The 25,479-nt window shown below is 44.4% G+C and overlaps 1 protein-coding gene across 2 annotated transcripts in view; it reads left to right on the forward strand.

The window, feature by feature from the left end:
* The window catches only part of ADAMTS17 (ADAM metallopeptidase with thrombospondin type 1 motif 17), a 155,748-nt gene that overhangs the window by 7,079 nt on the left and 123,190 nt on the right, over positions 1-25,479 (forward strand). For both annotated transcript variants that reach the window (XM_050978430.1, XM_050978431.1), the window contains exons 3-6: positions 2,049-2,214; positions 12,911-13,083; positions 21,664-21,747; positions 22,073-22,230. In XM_050978430.1, the coding sequence (XP_050834387.1) occupies positions 2,049-2,214; positions 12,911-13,083; positions 21,664-21,747; positions 22,073-22,230 (581 nt within the window). The remainder of the gene's footprint in view (positions 1-2,048; positions 2,215-12,910; positions 13,084-21,663; positions 21,748-22,072; positions 22,231-25,479) is intronic.

Consider the following 25,479-nt stretch of genomic DNA (forward strand, 5'->3'; position numbering starts at 1 on the left):
GGCAGTCTGTCAGGAGCTCTGATGGCTCTTAGTACCATGGCACCAGATTTACAACCCTTCTTCTAAATAATTAAAACCTATATTAAAAAAGGGGGCTGGGGCTACCTCCCAGCTGGAAGATTGGAACAAGGAGGGGAAGTAGCAGAGAACATCATAAAGGAGGCTGGAAGAACAAGTCACCAGAGCTTTTGCTGTCTCTGGAGCAATTCTGACAAAGCCCAGCTTGTGATTTAAGTGAAAAGACAGCTCTTTGTACACTCCAGAGCAGAGGGGCTCTTGTAAACTGGTGAGCATTCTATAGGGCTTAGGAATAATGTTGGGTTTTCTCTGTATGTAGGAAGTGCCAAGGCATTTTATCCTTAATTCCCCTGCCCCAAGAGCAAGGTCTCTTTTGGAAGGCCCCCAAAGAGGTGTCTCTTGTCTCCTCAGAGACAGGGACTGATTGTCTCTGCTGTGCTTTGCAGCCATGCCCAGTGCAGACACCAACTTTTATGGTTTTCTTTTTGTCCAAGCTCTCTTTGGAAATCAGTGACCCTTCCTGAGACACCCTGAATGCTGTCAGAGGAGGAGAGCTCTCATTTCTGCTCATTCCAGCAGAAATTCCTCTTGCTGGAAATACTGGGCCAAAGGGATTTCCTGGGTGTACGTGAGGACCGGATTTGGCAGGGAGGTGTGGAAATGTGCAATATACAGTATGTATGTAATGTATATTATAAATCATATTAGTACAGTCAGCTGTTGAGCATACAGCATTTGGATGTACGTGCAGAGTGTTTCTTTGGAGAGTTGCCTGGCTGGCACAGAGTGAGGGGAGGGGGACAGAAAAGTCTGGCCTCTCTTTTTATGTACAGGATGGGTGTTGGAGCTCTCTGGAAGCACCTTTACCACTCAGGTGCACAATCCTGGCAGACCAGATGAGCCCTTCTGTTGTTAACAGAAGTTAAATCAGACCTCAAGACTTCTCTCAAGGGGAGGTACATGGCAGAGCTGTTTTGAGCCTTTTAATTGCAATATAAATAATCACTGGATTAGTGCAATGAAAAGTCAGAACTCCTCATTGTAAAAATACCCACTTTGTGCAACATGTTACAACCTTGGTGGTGATTACTAAACCTGGAGGCTTTGTTAAGTTTTAAGGTGATAACTTTGCTTTCACTCTCTTCTTTTCATGCCAGAAAAGGAATGGAAAAAGCATAAAAGAACTTTAAAAGCTCTGGGTTGTGAGCAGAGGAGGGCTCTCCTGGGGCAGAAGCTGGCTTCCAAAGGTGTTCTTGCCAGCCCTGCTGTAAGGTCTGGACTTGGTGCAGGGAAGGCAGGGATTTAGTGCTCTGACCTGGACCTTCTGGAGTTGTTTAGGCAGGATCTTTACCTTCCTAGTGTCACTTATTCCAGGGGTGGTGGAAAATCCTGAAACTGGGACAGTGCAGCAGTCCTCTGAAACCCAACCCATGGCCTGCAGGGAGAGCAAAGCTGACTGTGTGGCCCTTGATGTAGTCAGGAAGAGGTATTTGGTCCCAAAAAATGCAGTGGGGCTCTGCAAGCCATGCTTGCATCAGTTCACTCAGTGTTCCTTGTGAGGGTGGTACCCACAGGGGCCTCCTGTGTGCAGGCACTGTCACCTCTGTGCTCTGAGACAGTGAATGCCATTCAATAGCAGAGCAATCCTGGCAGCTGGAGAGGTGATTTTGAACAGGTTTCTGTTAACAGGATTTATTTGTCCTCATGTGAGCTGAGCATCTTGTAAACATATTTGTGGGGCTGTGTCTGGAGGGAGAGGAGGAAGGGAAAGCAAAAGTGTTGACAGGAATCCCCACCTTTCCTTTGTACAGTGCATTGTTTCCAAACAGTGCTCAGTGATATAAAAAATAAATAAGAGAAGCAGATGAAGTTCTTTAGTCTGTATTACACAGGGTGAACACAACCATAATCCCATCATTTTGTCACACTGCAAATATCTGCAGTGAAATGCCCTGGGTTTCAGACCAGGCTGGATAGACAAGTCTTGGGTACCAAACTGATGGGGTTTTTTTGTTCTGTTTTGTGGGCAGGTTGGCTACATCCAGCTTGGATCAGAGCAGCTGCTGATCCAACCTGTGAATGCATCTGAGACCTCGTTCAGCGGGAAGGAACATTTCATCAGGAGGAGACGATCCACCAGACCTGCCCATCCCTCCAGGCCCCAGGGCCCTGAGGAGCACTGCAAGGTTGTAGCAGGTGAGCTTGGAGTGGCTCCAGAGAGCAGCCATGGGAATTCTGCTTGCATTTTGAGATTCTGGTGGTTGGGCAGCTGGGGCTGGGGAAGGATGGCAAGCGTGGATGAATCCTCTTGCTGCTTCAGGCAGGAGTCACATCACAGACATGAGGTTGTCAGGGCATGTGCTGTAACATTGGACTTGTGAGATGATAAATTCTGCTCTAATCTTGCAGTGTGACCACTGCTCAGGGAGGGATTCACTGGGTTTTTTAGCAAAGGTTCAGGATTTTTTAACTGAAGTCAGTGTTGATGGAGACTCTTCCATCTTGCCTTTCCACTGGATTGTGCTGAGCAGGCAGGGATAGAATGGTGATCCTCACATTTCAGAGTGTGCAAAACATCATTTCACCTGCTTTGATATAATTTAATCACAAGTGTCATCTGTGGAGTCCAGCTCCAGGGATCCAGCTCATAATAGGATAAAGGGATATCTGGAGATGGAAGAGATGCACAGTTTGTCTTTCAAAGCAATCTGCTTTCTTTCTCAGCTTCTCATGCCATCATTCTTACTTCTGTGTGGCAGAGTACAATGATCCATATCAGGGTCAACTGAGCAGACTTTGTATTATTTTATGGTTTTTTATTGCTTTTGTAAGGGCTTGTGTGCATTTGCAGCTATCAGATGTGGTTCTGAAGGTGATTTTTTTAAACTAGGAGCTTGATTTTGCTTTTTCTGTCTGGTGTTTGACTCATCAAACTTAAGCTCTATCTGATAAAACAGCTGTTATATCATATGCTATAATTTGCTATCATTTTTCAGGAGAAAATGGCCAACTCTGTTCATTGGTCATATCCTGTCTTCTCCCACTTTCAAAGCCACATGGTCAAATTGCCAGCTGATATAAACTATATTTTTGCTTCTTCAGAGTAACTAAATTTTATCATTTCTGGAGTTCTTTCTGGGTGTGTTGCAGAAGGGGTATTTTTATGAACTTTGTCAGATCTCTTCATTAGATTGCAGTGTCCCTGTGTTTTCTGCTCCTTTCATTTCTCTCCTGCCTTCTCCTGGATGGATTGCATAAATAGAGCAGTGGGCGCTGCTGCTGGGCTGCCAAAGGGGCAAAGTGGGGAGCAGGGCTGGGGGTTTTTTCTGGGTACAGGAGTGAGAATCATTGCTGTGGGAAGAGCTGAGTGCTCAGGGACAAGGGCTGCTTGGAAGGATGTGGCAGCAACAGGAGGCACAAAAAGTTTCCTTGTGGGAGCAGCAGTGGAAGAGACCTGAAGGAGCTCACTGGAACAGGCAGCCAGAAACCTGAAGTTTGCTTGTAAGGCTTTGTATCTCAGTTTTTGTGTTTAACCAAACAACCTGTGCCTGCTTCTGCACTGGGTGCTGGTAAATCCTGCAGCCAGGACCTTTATTTTCTCCTGTGTGGAGCTGAGCTCTTAATAGTTCATCAGGTTTGTCATTCTCAGGGGTTCAGACTAAGCCAATCTTCTCTCTGATTCTCTGAGAATGAAATCTTGGATCTGGTTACAGTTACAGATCCCTTATGTCTCTTTTCAGAGAAAGCATCAGAGTTCAGCACCACTCTGATTTCCCTGCCAAGTTCTGTAGGTGCTGCAGCCCTGTGGTCACAGAAAATGCATTTCAGAATTCTTACACTGTAAAATGAGACAGCCATAAGTTAAAATCTGAATTGAACCAGAATCAGTCCAGGAAATGAGCCTCACCCTTTTGACCTGTTTTCTAGGGGCAGGATGCTCCCTGTCCTTGGCAGAACTGGAATTCCCTCCCTGAGAAGGGGAACTGAAGGAAGGAAACTGGGGAGACACTGGGTAATATTTACATGGGATCACAAAGGGAAAGAGGAGCTGAGTGAGCATGAAGGTGCTAAAAGAAGACATTGATAAAAGAGCATTTCCAGTGGCACCTCCTGCTTCCTGAGGGCCTCTGGGGAGCCACTGCTACACTGGGAACAGAATTCCCATCCCTTGGGTGCTGACTCTTGCTGTGCTGAGAAGGGAGCCAAGCCTTGCTTGGCAGTAGCCCTGTCCTAAAATAATGCAATTTTTTATGGAATTTCCCACTTAAAGGCAGACCCCTGGATCTTTGTCATTGTTGAGGGACAGAAATGTAACTCACGGCTGTTAATAGGCTTAGCACATTAATGACCTAATTGCCTCCTGTCTGCTTTGGATTAACTTCTGTGCACAAGGAGTTTAGAAACGAAAAAATTAATCCTGTCTGACACACAAAAGGTCCATTTCTAATAAAACTGTGTGGAAGTGACCATCTAGGGATGTGCTTCCAGAGTTTCTCCTGGGAAAAGGTCTCTTTACAGTGATACTCACCAACTGGGACTGGTCAGATTTGTACTAGAGGTTGTTTTCCAGTGGCTTAAAATTTGGCTCACCCAGGCTAAAACTTGGCAGGAAACGCTGGAGGTTGTAAATACATGGGGATATTTCTATGCCAGACATTTAGGTACAAACCCTGTATTGTAGAATGACATAGAAAAAGGCAGGTCTGTGTAAATACAGTATAAAATGAGTATGTTTCAAGGGCACAGAATTGCCATGCTGGGGCATTTTTCAATCCTTTTCTGCTGTTCTTGTATTTTCTGAGCACACAAGAACCACCTCTATAGGTATTTTCTTCTTAGAATTCTGTAATTCAGGGGTAGCTGGCATAATCTGGGGTTATTTGGGAATCAAAGCACAAAACAACAGCTGAATTTTTAATGCTAACTATTGATCATGTCATAAAAATTTAAACAGGGCTTAATTGCTCAATGGCAAATTTCCTGTGATATATGAACTTAATAACTTGTAACACAAAAGTGCTGGGTGATGTAATGACTTGTGTGAGTATTTGGAGGAGGAGCAGAAAAACACTTTAAGGAAGCAAAATGAACTTAATTGGGAAGTGCTGCTGGGGGGACAGAGAGCACAGCTTTCCATGGGCAGTGCCCCTGTGTTCCACCCAGAGATGTGGTGCTCTCCCTGCAGACCCCAGCCTTGGGAGGGAGGAAGTGGCTTGGGGCCAGGTAATGCCATCAGGCTGGTTTGATAAGGCGTGGTTAAAATCTCTAAACCAACTCCTTTAGTCTGAGTGGTGTTACATGTCCTGCAGCACTCAAAATTATTTTTAGGTCTGCAGCAGAACTTTGTGGGAGCCAAATGTCTCCTGGAATAATCTGTATAAGAGGATTAATCTGGCTGTAGTCAAGAATGGGAAAGTACTTAAGGTTTTGCATGACTGGATCCTTGAGATTTGAACCTGAAAGTGTCTACTAATGGGTTAAAAAAAATCCCAGGGCCGATGTTTTAATTCCTTTGTTTGAATTCCGAAGTGCTCCAGCAGCAAAGGAGAGATCCCATCCCCATAAGCCAGGTGCTATTGTTGGTCATATGATATGTGAATATGTTTTATTTTTATCACCTGTCATCCAGCAAGAGAGAGAGGGTTCAAGTCACAATGCACATTTCTGCTCAGGCATGAACATGAGCCCCTGTGAGGCAAACAGAAAACCTATTAAAAGGCTTCCAGGTGCACATGCAGTGAGGGGGAAGGAAGGGAAGGTTGGGTTTCACTTGCTCTGAGCAGGGAGTGGTGAGGAACATGGGAAATGGCTTCACCCCAGTGATGTGAAACACCTCTCATCTCTGGACACTGGGCAGCATCTGCACAAACCTCCTGTCACACCCTGCTCTCGTTCTAAAGACCAGCTCTGACAACTTTCTTGTCAAAGGTCCTGGAGAAGTTGGTTTTGCTATGGAGAGAGTGGAGTCAAAGGGAGTTTTGTTTGCAGGTTTTAATACATACAAGTAAGAGTTTCCCTGCAGAAGAGCCAGGCAGGAGAGAAGGATCTCTTTTAAGGCATCATACATGATTTTTGCAGTGCCCAGATGAGATAGAGCTTCTTTCATTGCCCTCTCTCTGTGAGCTTGGGACATACAGGAAAGCTCTTTCCATGTGACAATATCCACCACAGCCTCAGCTGCAGTAAATGGATTTTTTTTTTTTGAACTATCATGGAACAACAGTAATTTAACTATTTACTGAGATTTGGACACATATTTTACATGTTTTGTTTGCCACCAGAGTCTGTGAATGGGAAAAATTTTCAGTTTTTCTTGATTTTTGAGAAAATATCAGTGTTCAAGACAGAATCAAAGCATGTTGTGAAAGCATAGGAATCTTCCCTAGCCATGTCATAAAACTTTCTGTTTCTTCAGGAAAAGTAAGTTCTGTTACAACTTCTCCAAAAGTCTCCAGTGATGTATTAAAGTCTCCTTACATAGGAAGGATTTGATATAAAATACAGTCCAGGAGCATGAGAGAGAGCAGCTTGTCTTTGGACAGAAGGTTGTTATTTCATGTTTATGATATAGACCTCATAAATTACTCTTAAATGTGGGTTTGCTTCAGACCCTTTTGTCAGTTTAAATGAACCAGTTTTCCTTTAATGCAAAAGTGCTGCACATACAGTGAAATAACAGGAAGATCAATGTTTTAATTCACAAAATAACAACGTGTTTCTTCTCTGCATAGTTACTTTGCAACCTGTTTTAACAATTTATCAAAGCTGGTAATAATTTAAGTAAGTGCTGGTGTACAGGTATCAAATGTAGGGAATGCTTTCCCTGAACAGGTATAAATCTTAAACACATGTTACTGCTACGTTGCATTTCCCCATCTTTAATCATTGTCTCCTAGCTGTGTTTTCTCTGCAGGTTTGACTTGGCCTGAAAGAGCAGTTGTTATGGCCAAAACCATGTGCTCTAAAAATAGAGAGATGTAATGCAACCTGTATTAGTCCATATTAGGAAGCAGCTGTTGGAGAATTAAAGCAGGATTTCAACAATGGGCTCCACAGAAGATGTAATGTGATTAAGTGTCTGCAAGCACAGGAGGACTCCCTGTATCAGGAATTCAGCACTTTGCCCATGGGAGTGTGTCTCACTTCTGTGGATAAACCCCTTGGTTTTTCCAGGTCCCTTCTCTTCCTGACAGGGAGTCTGGGTTTTCCCTGCAAGCCTGTGATGGTTTCCTCATGGCTGATAAACAGCAGCCTCCTGCAGCAGTCTGACATTCAGAAGTGTCATTTTGCATCACATGTGGCAAGTGAGGCTTTACTGCAGGTCTGGTCTGGATGATTCCCTCACTGTGGATCATGAGGAGCGTGAGGGACTCCAGGTTCTTCTGCCTCTGCTGTCAAGGTGGAAAAGAGACACAAAAAGGAAATGGAAATATCGATAGTGGGTGGATTTTTTCCCTTTCCAGAGCAGCTGTGCTGCTCCTTTGCTTGGTTCCTGAGAAAGCTGAGTGCTGGTTGCCATTGAAATCCAGCCTGGCAGGTGGTGATGAGTTCCATTGTCAGTGTCCACTGTCCTTGTCTTGGGATGTTCATGGATATTCCATAGCCATTCTGGCTAGAAAAGCAGAGAGATGGTTCCTGGACTAAGGCAGATTGCTCATCTTTTAGTGTCTTTGCTTCTTCCATGTTATCACTGTCCATAGCTCAAGCCATGCTCACTGTGCCTGCTCCCGTACCACTAAATTGTTTTATTTATCTGCCATGAGTCCTTGTTTGTGCCATCAGGAAATTGTCCTTTCCATGGGAGAGGGGTGTGCATAATCCAGGAGGTGGGACTCTTTGAGTCCTGGTGACAAATTGAGCCATTGAGCAGAGATCACAGTGTTTATCCTGACCTGGCCATTAAAACAAAGCCCTGATGAGTTGTGTTGATGTCTGAGTTTGTTTTGCAGAAGAATAAAGTTTTAACTGATGTGTCCAAGCCACAGACTAACTAGGATAACAATCCTTGCAGTAAAATCTGTGGTGTTTTGAGATGCAGCTCAGAGTTCATGACTTCTGTCTCAAGTTCTTGTTTGCTGCTTTGCCAGAGAAATAGTCATGAACTTGTGATTTGGTATGAAAGTGACTGTTTGGGAGAAAAAAAATAAACAAAAAAACCCTAAAGCAAAACAAAGCCATTTTTGGAAGGTGAATTAGGGAATAACGGATCATTCTGCTCTGCAATAATTTTTCCTAGCAGTTGATGCCTGATTTTGCCATTCCAGTCAGAGACAAATTGGAGATGCAGTTTTGTAGGACAGGGCATTGAAAATGAGAAGACTCCCAGTCTGTAATCAGCTGTTCTTTCAATAAGCAACCACTTGTAATTCCTGAACTTCAGGCAATCTCTGGCATCAGCTGGCTGTGGTAAATCTGAAATTCCAAGGTTTTGGTGGAGATATAATGAGCCAGGGCACAGAGATAATTCTTGTGCTGCATCCTGGCAGAGGGGCTCTGTGTCTCCATGTCTGGGATTAATCACCTTTTGAGAGGTGCTTCTCTCCTGCTGCTGGTTCCAGGGACATTTTGTGGCATCCTGTCCCTCTGCTAATTCAGCAGTGACAGAGGGTTTTAGGTTGAGTAGTAAGAATGCACCTCAAGGACTTCCTTTCTTTAATTTCTAGGCTTGGTTTATGTGCAGGATCTCCCTTTTCTTTCTGTTTTGCTTTGGAGAGGTGATGATTTTTACTTTTAGGTGAAGCTAATAAAACCTGCCTTAATGTGAGTACCAGTCAGAGGTTCTCTGGAAACTCCTGGGGCTTAGGGAGAATTAATTTTAGCTGTTTGCCCCACTTGGATGCCCTCACTTCCTTTTTATGCTGCTGAAATAACAGGACATGGTAAAACAGAGCTTGCCCTCCATCGAGGGTATGGGGAGATGTTAAAGGGGTCATGGGAGGAGGGAAGGGAGCAAAGGGCTCCTGAGGAAGAGCTGGAGAGGGTTTTTAAGGCAGCAATAGAAAAGAGCTTCTAAGGAGAAATCTGGCCTTGCAGAAAGGATTCTGCAGTTTAACTTTTATTTGTGGCTTTTGTTGAACGACATCCAGAAACCGTCAGTGGGTTTAACAAGAATGAGGTAGCTAAAATTACAAAGGGAAAGATTAGGCAGGGAAAAATAGTGGAAGGCTGTAGAAGATGTTGCTTTTAGATGAGTCTGGGAAATACAGTTGGAAGGGAGGTAGGAGGAACAGGAAAGGACTCTGCACTTACAGCAAGAATCTGCCAAAAGCCAGACAGTGCTAGACAGCGCTTTTGGTGTGTAATAGGAAAAGGTCATTTGGGGCGGTTGCTCTGGAATTGCACATCTGTTGGGATGCCATAAAAAGCACTGAACGTCAGGAGTTTTCTACAGAGGCCTCAGAAGAGCCGTGGTGTGCTTCTGATCACAGTGGGGACTCTGCTTCTTCCCATTCTGACGGAGACTTCAAAGACTGCAGGACGTGGTGTGATCATGTGGCTTTGAAGGTGGTGAGCCAGGCAAGGGTAAATGAAAGTCACCTAATGAACTTGTGCCGTGTCACAGCCATTTTTTGCTGAGGATCTGGGAGTGTTTCACCCTTCTCCCTTCACCTCACAGTCCTGAATTTTGTGGGTTCTTTGGCCCAACAGACTGTATAACACACTGTCAGAGTGACTGGCCAAAGAGTAATGTCCCCTGTGCCCAGTCACCTGCAGCATGTACATGCTGTGCTGTAGATTGACTGTTTCAGCTCATATTTCATACTAAATTCTCTGACCTCTTAAGCAGGGAACACCTGACTCCTAAAATCCTGTGCTGTGTGCTCCCTGCAATGTAAACTCCTCTGACAGCTCCTGCCCGTGCTTTATGGCCTCTTATGCCTTCACACTAACACTTGACATCTGCACCACAAAATTTGCAACATCAGTTTGTTCAAATAAAGAATCCACCAAGCATTTAATCCTTGGTTTAATGGCTGATGTTTATTTTAGTTTGGGGTTTCATGTACTCGTGGAGGGATTCTCTGCCCATAGTCCATAAATCTTGCAGGGCAGGAATGAGACTTCTCTGTGCTGGCTTGTTTCTGAAGTGAGGCTCTAGAGATGGGGTAGTTTTTATTTTTTGGATACCTCCGTAAAACTGACTCAGTTTCAGGTATGAGCTGCAAGTGCACTTAATGAGGATTTTTCCTGCTGGTTTTGGAAATTTCTCTTCATCAAACATCTGTGATACAGGACATGTACATTTCCTTTCTCTTTGTTGTGGTTCAGCCATACAAATGCCTTGTTTTCTCCATGTGCTTGATTAGTCTGGAAAATTATTTGCATTTGTGGTAGGCAGGAGGATGCAGAGAGAGACCACTGTGAAAGTGGACAGAAAGGATAAAATAATTTACCCTATGGTGGTGCTACAAAATTGAGCAATCCCTCTTATTTTAAGTAGCTGGTGTTGCTGTGCCTGTTGTGGAGGGTTCAGCAGTGACCTCCTGAGCTCTTTGTGGGCTCCCTTGGCTCCTGTTGTCTGTTTTAACTGCAGATAAATTTACACTGGGGCAGTGTGAAGGTGAGGATAAGAGCAGGAGCCTGGATTCTCCTGTCAGGTCACTCTGGCTGCATTTCCAGGCAGCCTGTGGGGTGCTGGTTTTCCATACACATCCTCCAATCCCAAGCACTGGTGGAAAGCAGCCAGCCCACAGGAGGAAAGGGGGCCAGAGGCTGTGTGTGAAGCAAGGCTGCCCAGCCCTCTGCCAGGAGTCCCTTTGGCTGCTGCTCTCCAGAAGTCACAGCTTGCAGAGTTTTGTTCTGCTGCAGAGGTGCCAGTTCCTTCACCTGCCTCTGGAGGAGGGACCACACTGGCCAATGACCATGGCATGACCTCCCCAGAGTGCCAGCTCCAATCCAGCAGAGTCAGTTCCTCCTCTGACACAAATATCTTCTCTTTTTAAGGGAAAACCCAGAGAACTCCAATTTTTTCCTTCCATTTTAAACTTTTTTACACAGCTCATTCAATGCCAGGCTGGGACTTAGCTGAACCAAGGCTTAGCCCCTTCATAAGAACTTCTCTACAGATATGAGATTTGTACCACCTGGAAACATTTATTAAGGGATTGCCAAAATAAGAATTTGATGGGGAAATGCTGCTGTCTTCAGGAAGGTTCTGACTGATAGTAGTAAGACCCAAAATGTCAGTGTTTTTACTGAAATAAGTCACCTTTTCTTTTTTCTTTGATTTTTCCTTGCTATTTAAATTCTAATGTTGACTACCTGTAGCTAAAGATGTGCTGCTGTGCAGAGGGAGGGATGGGAAACGAATGGAATGAAAGAAATAAAATAACACACAAACATGTGAGCTGTTCCACAGGAATTTGAAATCATCTCCACCTCATAGTTGGCAAATGAAAGGTGCATTCAGCTCTCCTTCTTTCTTGTGTAGTCAATGTTTATTATTTAATTTATTTTATTTTCATTATAGAGATCTTCTGCTTTGGGACAGCTTTGTCATGATTGTGCACTTTTTCTGTTGCTGTCCTGCAGCCCATGTGAAAACAAGCCTTGAAACTTGGTTATTTTCATCTTTGCTGCTGGCATGCAGCTTCCATAATTTATGATACACCCCCCATTTTCTTTTTTTTTTCTTATCCATAGACTCCTGTCTGTCTCTTTCAACCCAGGGGGATATTTCCAAACTCTCTTAAAAAAAATCAAATTTCATGGTTGTTTTCTCAGTTTAAAATATGTACCAAGTGTTGACAGTTGATGCCTTGGGCAGAAAAGCACGTGCAGAATTGTACTGGATGACTGAAGAAACCCAGGAATGAGGAGATGGGATGGACGTGGTGAAATGTGCATATTGACAAGGCAGAAAATGCATCAGTGGGTGAAGGCAGGGAGTCCATTTCAGGTGGGCTTTGGGGGGCTTGCAGCTGATGGAATTTGTCACCCTGAATGCAGGAGGGTCAGTCAGGGAAAACTGATGGTCTGGGAAAGAAGGGAAATTCAAGCTGAATTATGTCAGGGAGCTGGTAAACAGGCTGTGGAAAATCAGGATCAGTGAGCACCAGCTCAGCTCTGGCTGCTGCTTTGCTCAGAGAGGGTCTCAGGGTAAATCTAGAGAAAATTAAAAAGTGATTCTCTGCTCTGGGGAATGAGCAGCACGTGTTGTGTGACATAAGAGGGATTTGTCTGACCATCCATTAGACTCTGTCCCATGTCAGTTTTGCACTGAGTGTTGTGTTTGTGCTGTTTCAGGACTTGTGTGTTCTGTTCCCTTTTCCACAGGAAAAAATCAATAGTAATAGCAGTGTAAGAATCCATAGTGTATCACAGGCTGAACAGTAGGCAGAGATCATTTCAGTGAATCTTAGAAGTCTGTTTCTTATTGCAAAAATAAATTTGTTTTAATTACTTCATTTGCTTCTTTCGTTTTGCAATTGAAAGCATGAACACAATTCTGTGGCTGCAGTGAAGTGAGCAGGTTTGAATTCATGTCTGAACTTAATTTCTCCTTTGGTCATGCCTCAGCTGCTTTGCATATCTTCCTGTGAAACACAGTTCACCTTTTGGCTTAGAAGAAGACAAATTATTAATACAGCAGTCCTTTAGTTGGGAGGAAGGGAGGTTTAACTTACCTGTAACCTTTTTATTTGAATTAGTTAATTTTTTCTTTTCCCTGAACTAATGTTTTTTTCCATCCTCTTTCCTCTTTTCACATCATCTGCTGCTCTCTGCACCCAGAGGCACAGACATACCTGCAACGCAACCTCTTCTTTAACCAGCCAAGAACACTTTACATTAAAGGTTGTTACAACCTGAATACACACCAGGATGTTTGTTGGAAAGGCTGGGAGTGTTTTATTACGATCTGCCAGCCTCAAAAGGCATTTTGACTTTTCAGAAAAGAAGAGACAGAGGAAAGTGAAGGCCACGAGCGACTGGCGGGAGCGGAGGAACGCGATCCGCCTCACCAGCGAGTACACGGTGGAGACCCTGGTGGTGGCAGATGCTGACATGGTGCAGTACCACGGAGCTGAGGCTGCCCAAAGGTTCATCCTCACTGTTATGAACATGGTAAGTAGGCACTTTAGTCTCAGAAGAGGAAACAGGAGTAAGCAGGACATACCCAGGCTAGGATAAAGCTGACTTGGCAGCAGAAATCAAGAAATGGTTTGACCTTCGGGTAGGAGAAAAGGTTTTGGTTTTCTTGTGTTATGTGCCTCTTCTCCATTTGTGTTACTCCTGGTATTTGCCACCATAAAAAAACATTTTTCAAAACTGAAAATGCAAGTTTTCACTTAGGAAACAGTGGTTCAGGAGTGGTGTTTTCTTCCAGGCTTTTGGTGCTGCTGTGGTTTACCTTGGAGGAGGGTCTTGTCTGACACATTTCTTGGGTTCCTAAAGATTCCTGTGGCTCACCTGTTTCACAAGAGATATGGCTCATTGTTCTAGGCAGTTAAAGCCAGCAGTCATATTGATTTCCAGCAGAAGACCTGGCTTTAAGTCCAAAATGATTTTTATTTCCAATTTTTACACAATGAAAATGGCTGCTTCCCTTGATGTCGAAAATGTGGCAAACTTATGTCCAAACTGCTGGCTGATCCCATTCTTTTCACCCCAGGGCTTCATGAAGTGGTGCTGATCATACCTATGAATAGTTGATGGAGTTGGGCTTGAAAACCATTCTAGAAATCCTAGGGATATATTTTGGGAGTGAGGGGAATCTTTGGAAATTGCAGGCTCATGAGAAGTGTGGGTGTTAATTTGTGAGCTGTCCCTGTAGTGCGGCCTTTCTTGCTCAGCTGATAAGGGAACACAAAGCCTCCCCCAGGGAATGCTCACTCAGCTGTTGGCAGTGCCACTAAGGAGGTAATGGCTAAATTGGATGTAGACATGGAAAACTCTGCTCAGAGGCTGCAGGGGTCCTTGCAGAGGCATTTGCACAAAAAAGTCTTGGAGGAAGCTCATACTCCTTTGCCCATGCTATTGTTAGATCCAGGAACAGCTCATTCTCCTCACTGTGCCTCTGCTGGTGTTTATGAGCAGCAAATTGGCTTGGGAAAAAATAACAGTCCTGAACAATAATTGCCTGGTCATGCTTCCCAGTGAAGAGATGGATGCTCAGCATAAACCAGCTATGGAACAACAGCTTTTTAAGGAGTCTTGTGTTCCTTCATCAAGAACTGGTGTGAGGGAGCCCTCCTGGAGGCTGATTGAGTAGGGAGTTTGACTAGTCTTTTCCATTAATGAGCTGCTTTTCTGTGTCCCTTCCTCTACCTTTTGTTTTGCCTCCCAGTGTACTTTCAGAGTTGTCACTTGATGAGGCTCCACTGTGGCTCTGCAGTTACTTTTGATGACTCTCATGCCAGCAGGTCAATGGTTTCATTGTGGCCATTGGGGATGTCTGTGTTGTGCAGCTTTTTCAGCCTCTGAAGATTGTTAGGGATGAACAGACTGGTGGACCAAGTCTTAAACAAAAGATGGCTGTGGGTCTTTGAATCCTGTTGTCTGTCCAGGCTGAGGTGCTGGAGAACATCTCAGCAACATCAGCTTGCCAGGTGTGAATAAATCTGTGTGGGGAGGTGCTCATAGATGGGCTGGGTTCTCTGAACCCATTTTTTAAACAAATTTTGAAGGTTAGTTTCCTATGGATTAGGCTGATGGGCTTTTAAGCTGGGTTCTGATGCTGGAGGGTGAGCTCACCCCTTTATTAGACACCAGGGAGAGCACATGGAAGAGGACTCTTGGATGAGGAACACGTTCATGTGACATCTCCTCAGGTGCAAGGTCCAGCTGAAATGCTTCCCACTGTTAAGTCATTGCTCCTGGGGGCTCACTGGTGTGAGTTTTTTCTGATGTCTGATAGGATTTGAATTCATGTTTCAGCTCTTCAGCCTTCAGAGGGGCAGTGGGAGCGTCTCTCCCTCAGCCACCTACATTCCCACGCTCTAAGGAACATTTCTCAGGTTTGAAGAAAACTCCTTGAGAATGACTGGCAAGACCAAAAGATGGTGAGGAATAAGGATAGCAAACACATGGATGGCATCACTGCATAAATCCTTTATTCTGTGGTGATAAAACCAGGTGGAATTCAGGGAGATCAAAGAGGATTTTGATGTTACATTTGTCTAACAAAAGCTGACCTTCATCCCAGGAAAAAAAGCTGAAGGATAATTCAGAAAAATGTATTTCAGAGAGATAATCACATGGTTTGGGGAGGCCTTAAGCCAAGCTCTTGGCTGCTTGGGATCTTTGTTTCTTGCCTCCCTGTCAGCCTTGGGTGCTGGGGGACAGGATTTGCCCCTTGATGTTAGGCAGTGCTTATTCAGCTATACTGCAGCATGGCAGGCTGCCTCTAAAAGAAACCAGAATGTTAATTTTGGCTTGGATGCTTGCATTTAAGCAAATAGAACATTACTGGTCAGGGGTATATTAACTTAACTCCTCTCTGTAAGCCATTACGTTTACTGTCAAACCACAAAACAAGCATTAAGAGGTCTTATTAATGCATTTTATATTTATAGACATTTTAAATAAAGTGATCTGCCTTAAAGTATTTAATATCTATTTATGTTACAAGAATTTCTGAAGGGGGAAAAAGTCAGCATTACAAAATACGGGTTTATTGCTCCCTTGGTAAATGAGAATCTTAGAGGAAAAAACCCCACCACCCTCTTCTAGAATAACAGCTTAAAAGCACAGCAAACCCATTTTGGAACCCAGAAATAACAGGTAGCAGTTCATGTAGCAAATGCTGTGTTTTTAATGTTATTCTGTAGTTCCATGGCCCTGAACAGAGAATAGATTCACATTAAAAGTACTTGTTTTTTGTGAATGTCACTGTAGAGGTGCAGGCTCTTCCATTTACTAAACTAATGCTTGAAATTATAAGACAGGTTTTTCCAAGATCATGGAAGAATTTCCCTCTCAGGTGCTCTGTAATGTATGAGTAGGAACAAGCAGGGCTCCAGGGATTTGAGTTGGCTTTTTTCAAGTCACCACTGCTAAACAGAAATCTTTTCTTGTTTTCTGGCAAGGTGTTTGATTCAGCACTATTTTCCAAACAGGTGCTAAAGCTGTTGTCAAATGCCACCGTGCACAGCTGCAGCCTTAGCAAGGCAGTGAGACTGTGGGCATGAGGAATGGAAGAACATGGACAGGGAGAAATACCAGCAGAGCTGTGGAAATGCAAAACCACCTACTTAGAAATAAATGCTGATCTCTTTTTCTAGGTTAAACTCCCTTTTAACTGAGCTTTGTTGCAGTGTTTGCATTCCAGTTCTTGTCTCACCTTTGGCTTAAGAGCATTTCTAGTTCATGTCCTCCTTCTGTAGTGACCAGGGTTCAGAACTTCCTCTGAATTCCAAGCCCAAGTGCCTTTGTGATAAATCAAGCTTTAGAACATGCTTATTTTGCTCACCCATTCTGCTGGTCTGCATCTGGCAGCTAATTTCTCAGTGCATTTAATCCATGTGGAGCTGTGAGGGTGGATGTTCTGTTCTTGTAGGAGTTCTATGCTTTTATTTGCTCTTGTGGTTACTTTTCATCTGAAAGAAAGAAAAAAGGAGATTCTAGAACTGCACTGGTCTCTGCTGTGTCTGGTTTTCATGGTTTAGGTTTTCAGCTTTCTGGAGAGAATTGATTCAAATGGTTCTGGAGATGACTGGTTCAAGTGGTGATAAATGGGGATGAGACCCTTTGGAAAGTCCTGTCCATGGCTGTTGTGCTGCTGAGGATGAGGAGTGGCTGTTTCCAGCCAGGCCCTGAGCAGGGAGTTGTGGATGTTGGCTCCTTGCAGAGTGCAGAGCTGACTTTGCCAACCAAGTCCCACCCAGACTGACCCTCAGAGCATTTGGAGACAGAGATGTCTGAATTTCTGAATTTCCAAGACCACAACACAGTCGTTTAACAGCTGCTTTCTGTGGGTTGAAAACCTAAAAAAAAATGAGTTGGGTTGGTTTGGGGTTTTTATTTTGGTTTTTTTTTTTTTTTGTCCCCTAAGTGTGTTTTTTTGGGTTTTGCAATAAATTATAACTGTGGCTTGGTTTGGAGCTTGCCTTTTTCCCTGAGAGTGCAGTGTGGAGGGAGAGTTTCTGCAGTGTGTGTCAGTTCTCCTGCAGCTGTTGCTAAGCCATGAGATTACTGTGGAAGCTCTTTGCAGCAGCAAGCAGGAACTTGAAGTTAGTGATCTTTTGGATGTCATTAAGAGGGAAAATTCTTATGTTGTTCTTTAGGAATGATACTGTTTTACTCTCTGAAGCCTTATTTTACACTCCACAGATTTTGGATTTCCCCTGTGAGGGTTTTTTTAATGTTAAAAAAGCAGATAAAATCACTTTTATCATGCTTGCATTGATGGATTTATATGTCTGAGCTCTTGGGGGCTGGCACATAAAGATCTGCCACTGATAATCAGCTCCCTTACCTTGGTCTGGAATTTTCATGATGAGAACAGGGACATAAGGCAAAAGGATCTGAGTGTTTCATCACTGTCTACAGATTTCTCTTTTTGCTCCAGCAGCCCCAGGAGAAGGAGTTATGTCAACTGTATCTTATAAAAAGCTATGAATATGTTCTTTTTCATAATGTTTAAAGGAGTAATTTGAAAGCTTGGCTTTAGGTGGGTGTTAGAAATCCTATAGCACTTTTCAAAACAAGAGAAAGACAACCTCAGTAACCTGACTAAGGCTTCTGCTGTCCAAACCTCATCCAGCAGCCAAGGCAATGGGAAGGCTCCTGCTTGAGTGCAGTGCTCAGGGAAGAAAAAAGGGAAAAAAAGTCAATTTACCCTCAGGGTTGCTGTTCTAAACTCCAAAACATCTGAAACACACACGTCTCCCTCCCACCGTCCACCTGCAGAGGAAGCTCTTGAGAATTAAAAAAAAAAATTAAAATGATGTAGTTTAGTTCCTCTCTGAGCCCAATTCCTTCTGTCTGTGTTTGCTTTGTGCGTGCTGGGGCAGGCCTGCACAGCTTATGCCAAAACTGCATTTGTTCTGCTCCTTCCATGTCAGAGCTGTGAGGAGAAGGCAAGGCAGGAGGAATGCAAACAGAGGATGGTCCAGCCTTCAAGCTTTCCTCTTTTCTTTAGGGCATTCTGTACAGTAAAGCACTGTCAGAGAAATGCAGGTGAAGGGGGAGATGCCAGAGAGAGGGCTTATTCTTCTTCTTCTTGTTCTACTGCACTTCCCCTTCCATTTTTTCTGTCTGTTTTGTATGGTTCTTCACCATATCTCCTGTTTCCAGAGCTCACTCTGCTTCTGATGACTCCACACAGAGAAGTCAGTACAGAAGTGTAGAAGTTCCCCTGCAGCAGGACCACTTTTCCCATCCCTTCCTTTCATCCCAGTGATCCAGAACCTCCATTTCTTTTCCATCCAAGCTGCTTTCTGCCACCCATGGTGATGTCCTAAATAAGTAACCTTTGCATTTGGTTCCATGGCAGAGTTTCATGCAGCTGACACTTCTGTTCCCAGCTGCCTTATTTTATTAAAAGGTCCTAAACCACCCAAATATTTTTACTTTTCCCCTGTTGGAAGTAGTCACAGCAGCCTGAAGGGTGTGATGCAACTGCAGGCTTGAGGAAGGGTGGCCCGTGGTGTTGGGAGTGGGCAGGGAGGTGTCTGTGAGTCAGTCTCTCTGTCTGTGCAGCAGGAAATCTTGAGGACATCTGCAGTGGGAAATCCCATTCCTCATGCCCTGGTACCAGTTATCCCAGCTACCTCACTTGGCACGTGCTGCAGGTGGTCACTTGGACATGGTGTGGAACAGCACAGTCTCTGGGGTTTGGTTTTCTTGTTGGCTGGGTGAGAAAGGCAGAACATTGTTGCTGCCATGATGGAATTCCATTCTTAGCAGGAAAGGCCTGTGTATTTGAATTATTTTATTTAAATTCAGCTGATTCTGTGATGATGCTTCCTTTGGGCACAACCTACCTGGCACAGCCTGGTTTAAATCCAGCTGGGAACAACCTGAGCTGTGTCAGCCTCATATTTTTTTATCAAGTCATTTAAAAGTCTGTTTGCCTTCTCCATGGGATTCCTTCAAGCCTTAAAGCCCATGATCTGAGAGAAATTTCCCTCTGAAAGGACAGTGTTGGGAGCGGCTGAGACCCAGAGCTGGACACAGATGGTCCCAGCCCTCCCCACAGGGCACAGCAGAGCCTGTCAGGAGAGCTGGGGAGGCCTCTGTGAAAACATCTTCAACAGAGGGGGAGAAGCTGAATAGTGGAAAAAAGTGGGGAAAAAATCCATGTGAGCACCAGAGCAGGAGGATAAGGAGTGCCAGATGCTGGAGCAGAGGCACCCTCCAGCCATGGGGAGACCATGGAGGGGCAGGTGGCTGTTCCCAACATTGTGACCTGATGGAGAGGAGCCTGTGCTGGAGCAGGGTCTCCTGATGGGAACTGCAGCCCATGGAGAGAATCCATCCTGCAACAGGGAAAAAGTGTGAGGAGGGAGCAGCAGAGAGAGCTCTTCCAGAGGACAGTCCCCATTCCCCATCCACCTGCCTGGCTCTGGGTGAGGCAGAAGGAGTCAGGAATGCAGGAGTAAAGATGAGGTGAGCGGAAGGTATTGTTTTAATTTATCTTTTTTTTTTTTTCTCTGTATACAAATTATTTTAATTGGCAAATTAAATTTTCTCTGAGTCAAGTGTGTGTTGCCTGTAACTGTTAAGTGATCTCCCTCTCAGAGGGAAAGGTTAATGTTCCTTCTAGGCAATACAAACCACCATCAGCCTGGGGCTCCTTTGGCCTTCATTTAAGAAAATAAGCAAACAAAGCTTGAATAAACAAGCAAAGTGGAGCCTCTTGCACTCCCAGAGACTCTTTTTTGGTTTAGTGTCCAATTGCTGCTGCTTGAGCTCTTCTGATTTCAGTGGTGGATGGGAATAAAAGTGCAGTCGGAGTTATCCTTAGGACGGAGCAGAAGAGAAAAGGAGGAAGGGCTGGCAGCTTTGAAGATGACAGCCTGAGCTGTCCAGCTTCTGGTGCTTGGTGGGCAAGTTTTGCCAGGGCAAAACTTGGGTTTGTCTGTGCTGGCTCTGGAGGCAGCTTGACTGCTCTGATGGGAAGCCAAGCACCAGCACCCAGCAGGCTCAGTGATCAGGACCTGTTTGCTGGAATTATTCTCATGTCATGAGTGGGAACTTCATGGCATGGCCAGAGCTAGTGGAGAGCTGGGAAACCAAAGACATCCATCCATCCATCCATCCATCCATCCATCCATCCATCCATCCATCCATCCATCCATCCATCCATCCATCCATCCATCCATCCATCCATCCATCCATCCATCCATCCATCCATCCATCCATCCATCCATCCATCCATCCATCCATCCATCCATCCATCCATCCATCCATCCATCCATCCATCCATCCATCCAGGGAAGTGTTTGTCAGCCTCTGTAGTGGTGCAGCAGGGGTTGACCCTCCCAGCTGCATGTCCAGGTCTCCACTTACACAGGAGTCATCTGTCAGAGCCCTTCTCTGCAAATGTTGAGTTTATCCCTGCCAGGTCTGTAGAGAGGGGCCTGAAGTGCTCTCCCAACACATCCCCAGGCTAAGCAAATAGTGCCAGCCCTTGTGTGCACTTGTACACCAGCCCCAGGGAAGAGAAATGGCTCATTGTGCTCAGCTGAAGGTCACTGGGTCAAACACTGAGTAGCTCTGTCTTGCAATCTGTGCCTAAATTGTAGGAAACATTTATGTGTGTGCTTAAATCCAGCCCCAAACACTGGAGAGCTTCTTCCACTGAGCACATTCCTGAGCATCTGCACAAATAGGAAAAAACCAAGTGTTGAAAACATGATGTGCAAGATGTGCTCGTGTCTCGGGTTTGCTGTAGAAAGTTTCTGAGCCTGGGTGATGCTTGTAGCCAAAGGAGCTGTGAGGAAGGAATATTGCTTACCTGGGGCCAAACCTGCCTCCCATTTGTCAGGAGTCTCTCTTCACTGGTCTCAGTTTGGGGTTTTTTTGACGAAGTAGGGGATACACTACTCACCCAAGGCCTTTTATGTGGCCTTTTACACCTTTTGAAATAAACCCTTCTGTCACTTTTTTTGATACTGTCTAGTTAAAACATTTGTACACTGAGAAACGGGTGGAATAAAATTCTGGGATCAATTAAGATCTTATATTCTAACCTATAAAAATGAGGTGAAGTATCTGAGCTGGAATGCAAAATCTGGAGAAAGTAGTAAGGTAGCTTCCGGTGCTATTTTTGTATTTCCTGAGGCTTGTGTCATTATGTGCTGCCTTATTACTATTCTCTTATATAAGATATGAAAATAACAGAGGGAAATTGCTTTTCCATTCTATTTCCTGAAGTCTAAAACACACCATTATTTCATCTTGCATTCAGATATCTCTGATATTTAAATGCTGAAGATCCATGTTAGTTGAATGCTTCATAACGTATGTCCGTGTTCCTGAGACTTTAGAGCTCCTTTGGGTATTTTTCTCCTTTTCACAGCAACTCCTAAAAGTTCTTTATTTTATTGAGTGTAGGAGCACAATCCATGGGGGGGGAGTTTGTGTCAATTTTTAAAAGGAGAAACGTCTAACTTTAGTCACAATTAGTTTCTTCTACTATTTACTAGGTCTTGATATTTCTACTAATAAGCTGTGGATGTTTTCTTTGCTTTTTGACAGGTGTACAACATGTTCCAGCATCAAAGCTTGGGAATTAAAGTCAACATTCGAGTGACCAAGCTAGTCCTGCTCCACAGTCGCCCTGTGAGTTCCAGCCCCTTTCTGCCCTGCTCCTGGAACTGCTCCGTGGTGTCCCACAGGGTGGGAGGGGGTGTGGGGCCTCAGGATCACAAACTGTGAGGAGCTGCCTGTTCCACTTCACCAGGCAGCATTGAAGGTGGGGAGTACAGGGGCTGTGGGAGTGAGAGGAACCAGGATCCTTTTATTTCTCCTTCCTGGTAAAGCTGTCTGCTTGTAGCTACAGACCAGTCTGGAGTTAGGTGTTACAGAGAGGTCTGATGCTTTATCTAAAGACTGGGGATGATGTTTTTCCTTTTATAAGTCTTTTTTTTTTTTTTTTTTCCCAAAGGCAAAGTTGTCCATTGGGCATCATGGTGAGAGATCTCTGGAGAGCTTCTGTCAGTGGCAGAATGAAGAATATGGTGGGGCAAAATACCTTGGTAACAACCAGGTTCCTGGTGCCAGGGATGACACCCCTCCTGTGGATGCTGCAGTTTTTGTGACCAGGTATGGGAAGGTCTGGTTTATTAATTTACTTCAACCAGTAATGCCCATGGTCAGTGATGGGGTTAGCTGGTCAGGCAGAAATCTAAGAAGAAGATGTTCCATTTGCTGCTCAGATGGCTCAGGTGAAAGTGCTCTGTGTTGGTTTTGTGCATTCTTAGCAAGGTTGTACAAGAGCATCTCTCCTCTTGAGCCAAGGTGTCACAGTCAGGGTCAGGACGTGGCTGTAGCACAGGGGGGATTTTTTCTCACCCCAGCTGGTAGGAGTGGAAAAAATAGGGGAGGTTTTGGAGTCCTCCTTCCTAGGAGAAGGAAGGTGTGGAACTGAGAACACAGCTGAGCTCTGGTGCTCTGTGTGCAGTTAGGGGTGAATCAGCTGAGCAGACAATGTGTCAGCAGTGGGCAGGGAGTTATCTCCTAAAGAAAGAGGGAGAGAAATACCATAAACTAAATTAATTTTATCTCTCTTTGCCCAAGGAAATACCCACTTTAACAACTCTCCTCTATCACAGCTGAGGTAGAGGAGGGGTGTCATTCCTGATTGGTTTGTGTATTTGAAAGCTCATGCATTTATTTCAGATGTGAAATTATCTTTATAGAAATATTTGATCAAAATTCTTTGCACTCTTTAATTCTGAACTTACTGATGTGTCAAACACATCAGATAAAGCAAGAAAAAGGGTGTTGTAGGGACAACAGTCTTTTTTCCTCTAACTATCTGAGCTCAACCTCACAGTACAGTGCATGTCCCATGTTCCCTACAGTTACCACAAATTCTGAACAGCAAATTCATGGTGTTTTAAGTTTTTGCATCCTTTAAGATGTAAAAGAAGTATTCATTTTTACAGAAGTGATCTCTGAATAATGAAAGTGAGCACAAAATTATGGTGTAATTGTGCTAGAAAAACACTACTTCCTACCCCCTTCTCCCCCAGTTTGAGACAGGAAATATCTGTATTGCAGTTCAATATTACTCACCTCTTTCACTTATTTTCTCTGCCAACAATTTAAGTAGAAATACATGTTTTTGCATAAACTGCCATCCCGATTGCAATAATCTCTAGTGTTAGATTTGTGTTAACAGCCCACTGCAAACTGTCCATGAGATTCTGGTGAGTGTTCAGTGAAAGAGATGGTGAGCAGGGCATGAGGCCAGCAAAGTTCCTGAGAAATCTCCTCCACAGACATGTGTGCAGCTCCCTCAAACCCTGCTCCCTCCTCTGTATTCACTGCAGTCCACCAGGCACTTGTGCAGATATTTAACAGTTTAGACAAGGGGAATAGTTCCTTTGAAGTCAGCTGGCTGCACATCCTGGTTGTAGTTAAGCATGTGCTCCCCTGGATCCAGGCCTAAATAAATAACTAACATTTTTGTTAAACTCATCTGGGTATCCAGTTGTCCTGCATGACAAGTGAGGCAGAGGGAATCTCTTCTGATGGGCTCTGAGCACAGAGTGGGGGGAATGAGCAGAGCATTTAATCTCAAAACTGAATGCATAATGTCAGGCTAAATGAGCTGGACTGAGGCTTCTGAGGAAGAACTGTAGAAGAATTGGTAGGAGGAATTATTCAATGGATTTGCAGGGTTTTGCAGTGGGAATAGCTGAAAGTACAGGTTTGGTTGGGTTAGAAACCAGGTTCAGCTTTGGTGAGAAGGTTCAGGCCAGGGAGCACATGGCTGTGCACAGGAGCAGCATTTTTGCTGCTGGAGAGTCCAGCAGTGTGCACTTGGAGTCTTTCCTCCCTTCTTGCTGTGTCCTGTCATCCTTAACCCATCCTGCTTCTGCTGCATGGAGCATGCTGCATTGTTTGGAGGACTTCTGGGCCAGCAGCCCCATGCCTGTGTTAGGGAAATGGGTTTTTCTCCTCTTGGCTTTGGAAAAGTGTGTGTGTGTCCCTGGACCCTCCCCAGACTGTACAGATGGACCAGTGGTAGAGGAGTGGGAGCAGCAGCATGTCCAGCACGAGCAATTGCGCCAGAAAAAGCAGAAGCTGAATTTTCAGCAGCTACAGCTGCTTTAAGGACTAGAAACAGATTCTCTGGGGTCAAGCTCTGAAGAAATCCCTCTGGTTCCAATCTGGTTGGGCTCATTTGAAACACCAAGGCACGCTTGCCTCTTGAAACTTCACCTCTGAGTGATGTTTCCCATACCTTCATCTGTATGCAAAAGTAGATTACGTAGGTGGCAAATATTCCTCTTGTGGGATTTGAATGGTATCCACCTGAGTTCCAGGTCAGGGACACACTGTGCCTGTGAAATAAGATGCATTGTCCAGCTCAGTAAGTAAGTGAGACAGTGGGAATAATCTGCCACAGCCCTGAAGGTCTGAATATAGTCTTGTGGTCTCTGTAACCATCAGACTTTCCTCATTCAGATTCTGGTTTCCAACTTGCAGAAATTCAAGTTTCTGGCATCTTTGGGTAGTGTACTTCATATTTTAACAGGCAGCTGACAAGAATAACTTCTGTCTGCAGAATCTGTATCTTAGTGATTTTAGAAACATGTCTCATTTGAAACACATTCCCTCTCTTGATCCCTCTGTCTTTTGTAATCCCTGAGAAATCTCCAGGCACACTGATGTTATCCCAGCTCCTGTCTGGAGGTGTTTGGGTCACCTGTTAGGCTGTAGGTGATGTGATAGCAGAGCAAAGAATGCCCCAGCACTGACAGGAACAGGATTCAGAGCTGTCTTTAAGCAAAAACTTGTTTTTTCCTGACACAGTGGTGTAGTTGTTCCATTTGCAGCCTGATCCTCCCTTCCACACTTCAGCTCTTTGCCTTCCCATTAAATGGGCAAATGGAGGAATTCACTGTGCATGGAGGAAACTGGGCACATAGTGCTGCTGAATGTACCTATGGATGTGGAAAGTTTATTTTGGCAGGTTCTGGACTGTACCAGTTTCCTGTGTCCTTTAGCTTTATGACCCTGCAGGGTTAGACTGGTCGAAAGATGTCCTTTGAAGGATGCTGGGAATGGCCACTTAACAGAATGCTTCTTATTCCTGTTGCACAGTTCAACTTCTGTCCTTCTTCCTCACAGGAAGGACTTGAATTGCAGAGTTCAGCTTAGCACAGTTAGGTATTTTTTTCCACTTGGTGGGAGCCAGATGGAAGAGTGACTGTAGGAGGAGTTCTGAGCTCTTCTGGCTATTTTTATTGAACAAAACAACTAACTTCTTGTCATTTTTTGGAGAATTGTTGTACTCTGCTAATGGAAACCTCTTCTGGGTACCACACATGATAATGACTG

This window comes from Serinus canaria, chromosome 10, assembly GCF_022539315.1.
Source record: "Serinus canaria isolate serCan28SL12 chromosome 10, serCan2020, whole genome shotgun sequence".
In the NCBI taxonomy this organism is placed as follows: Eukaryota; Metazoa; Chordata; class Aves; order Passeriformes; family Fringillidae; genus Serinus; species Serinus canaria.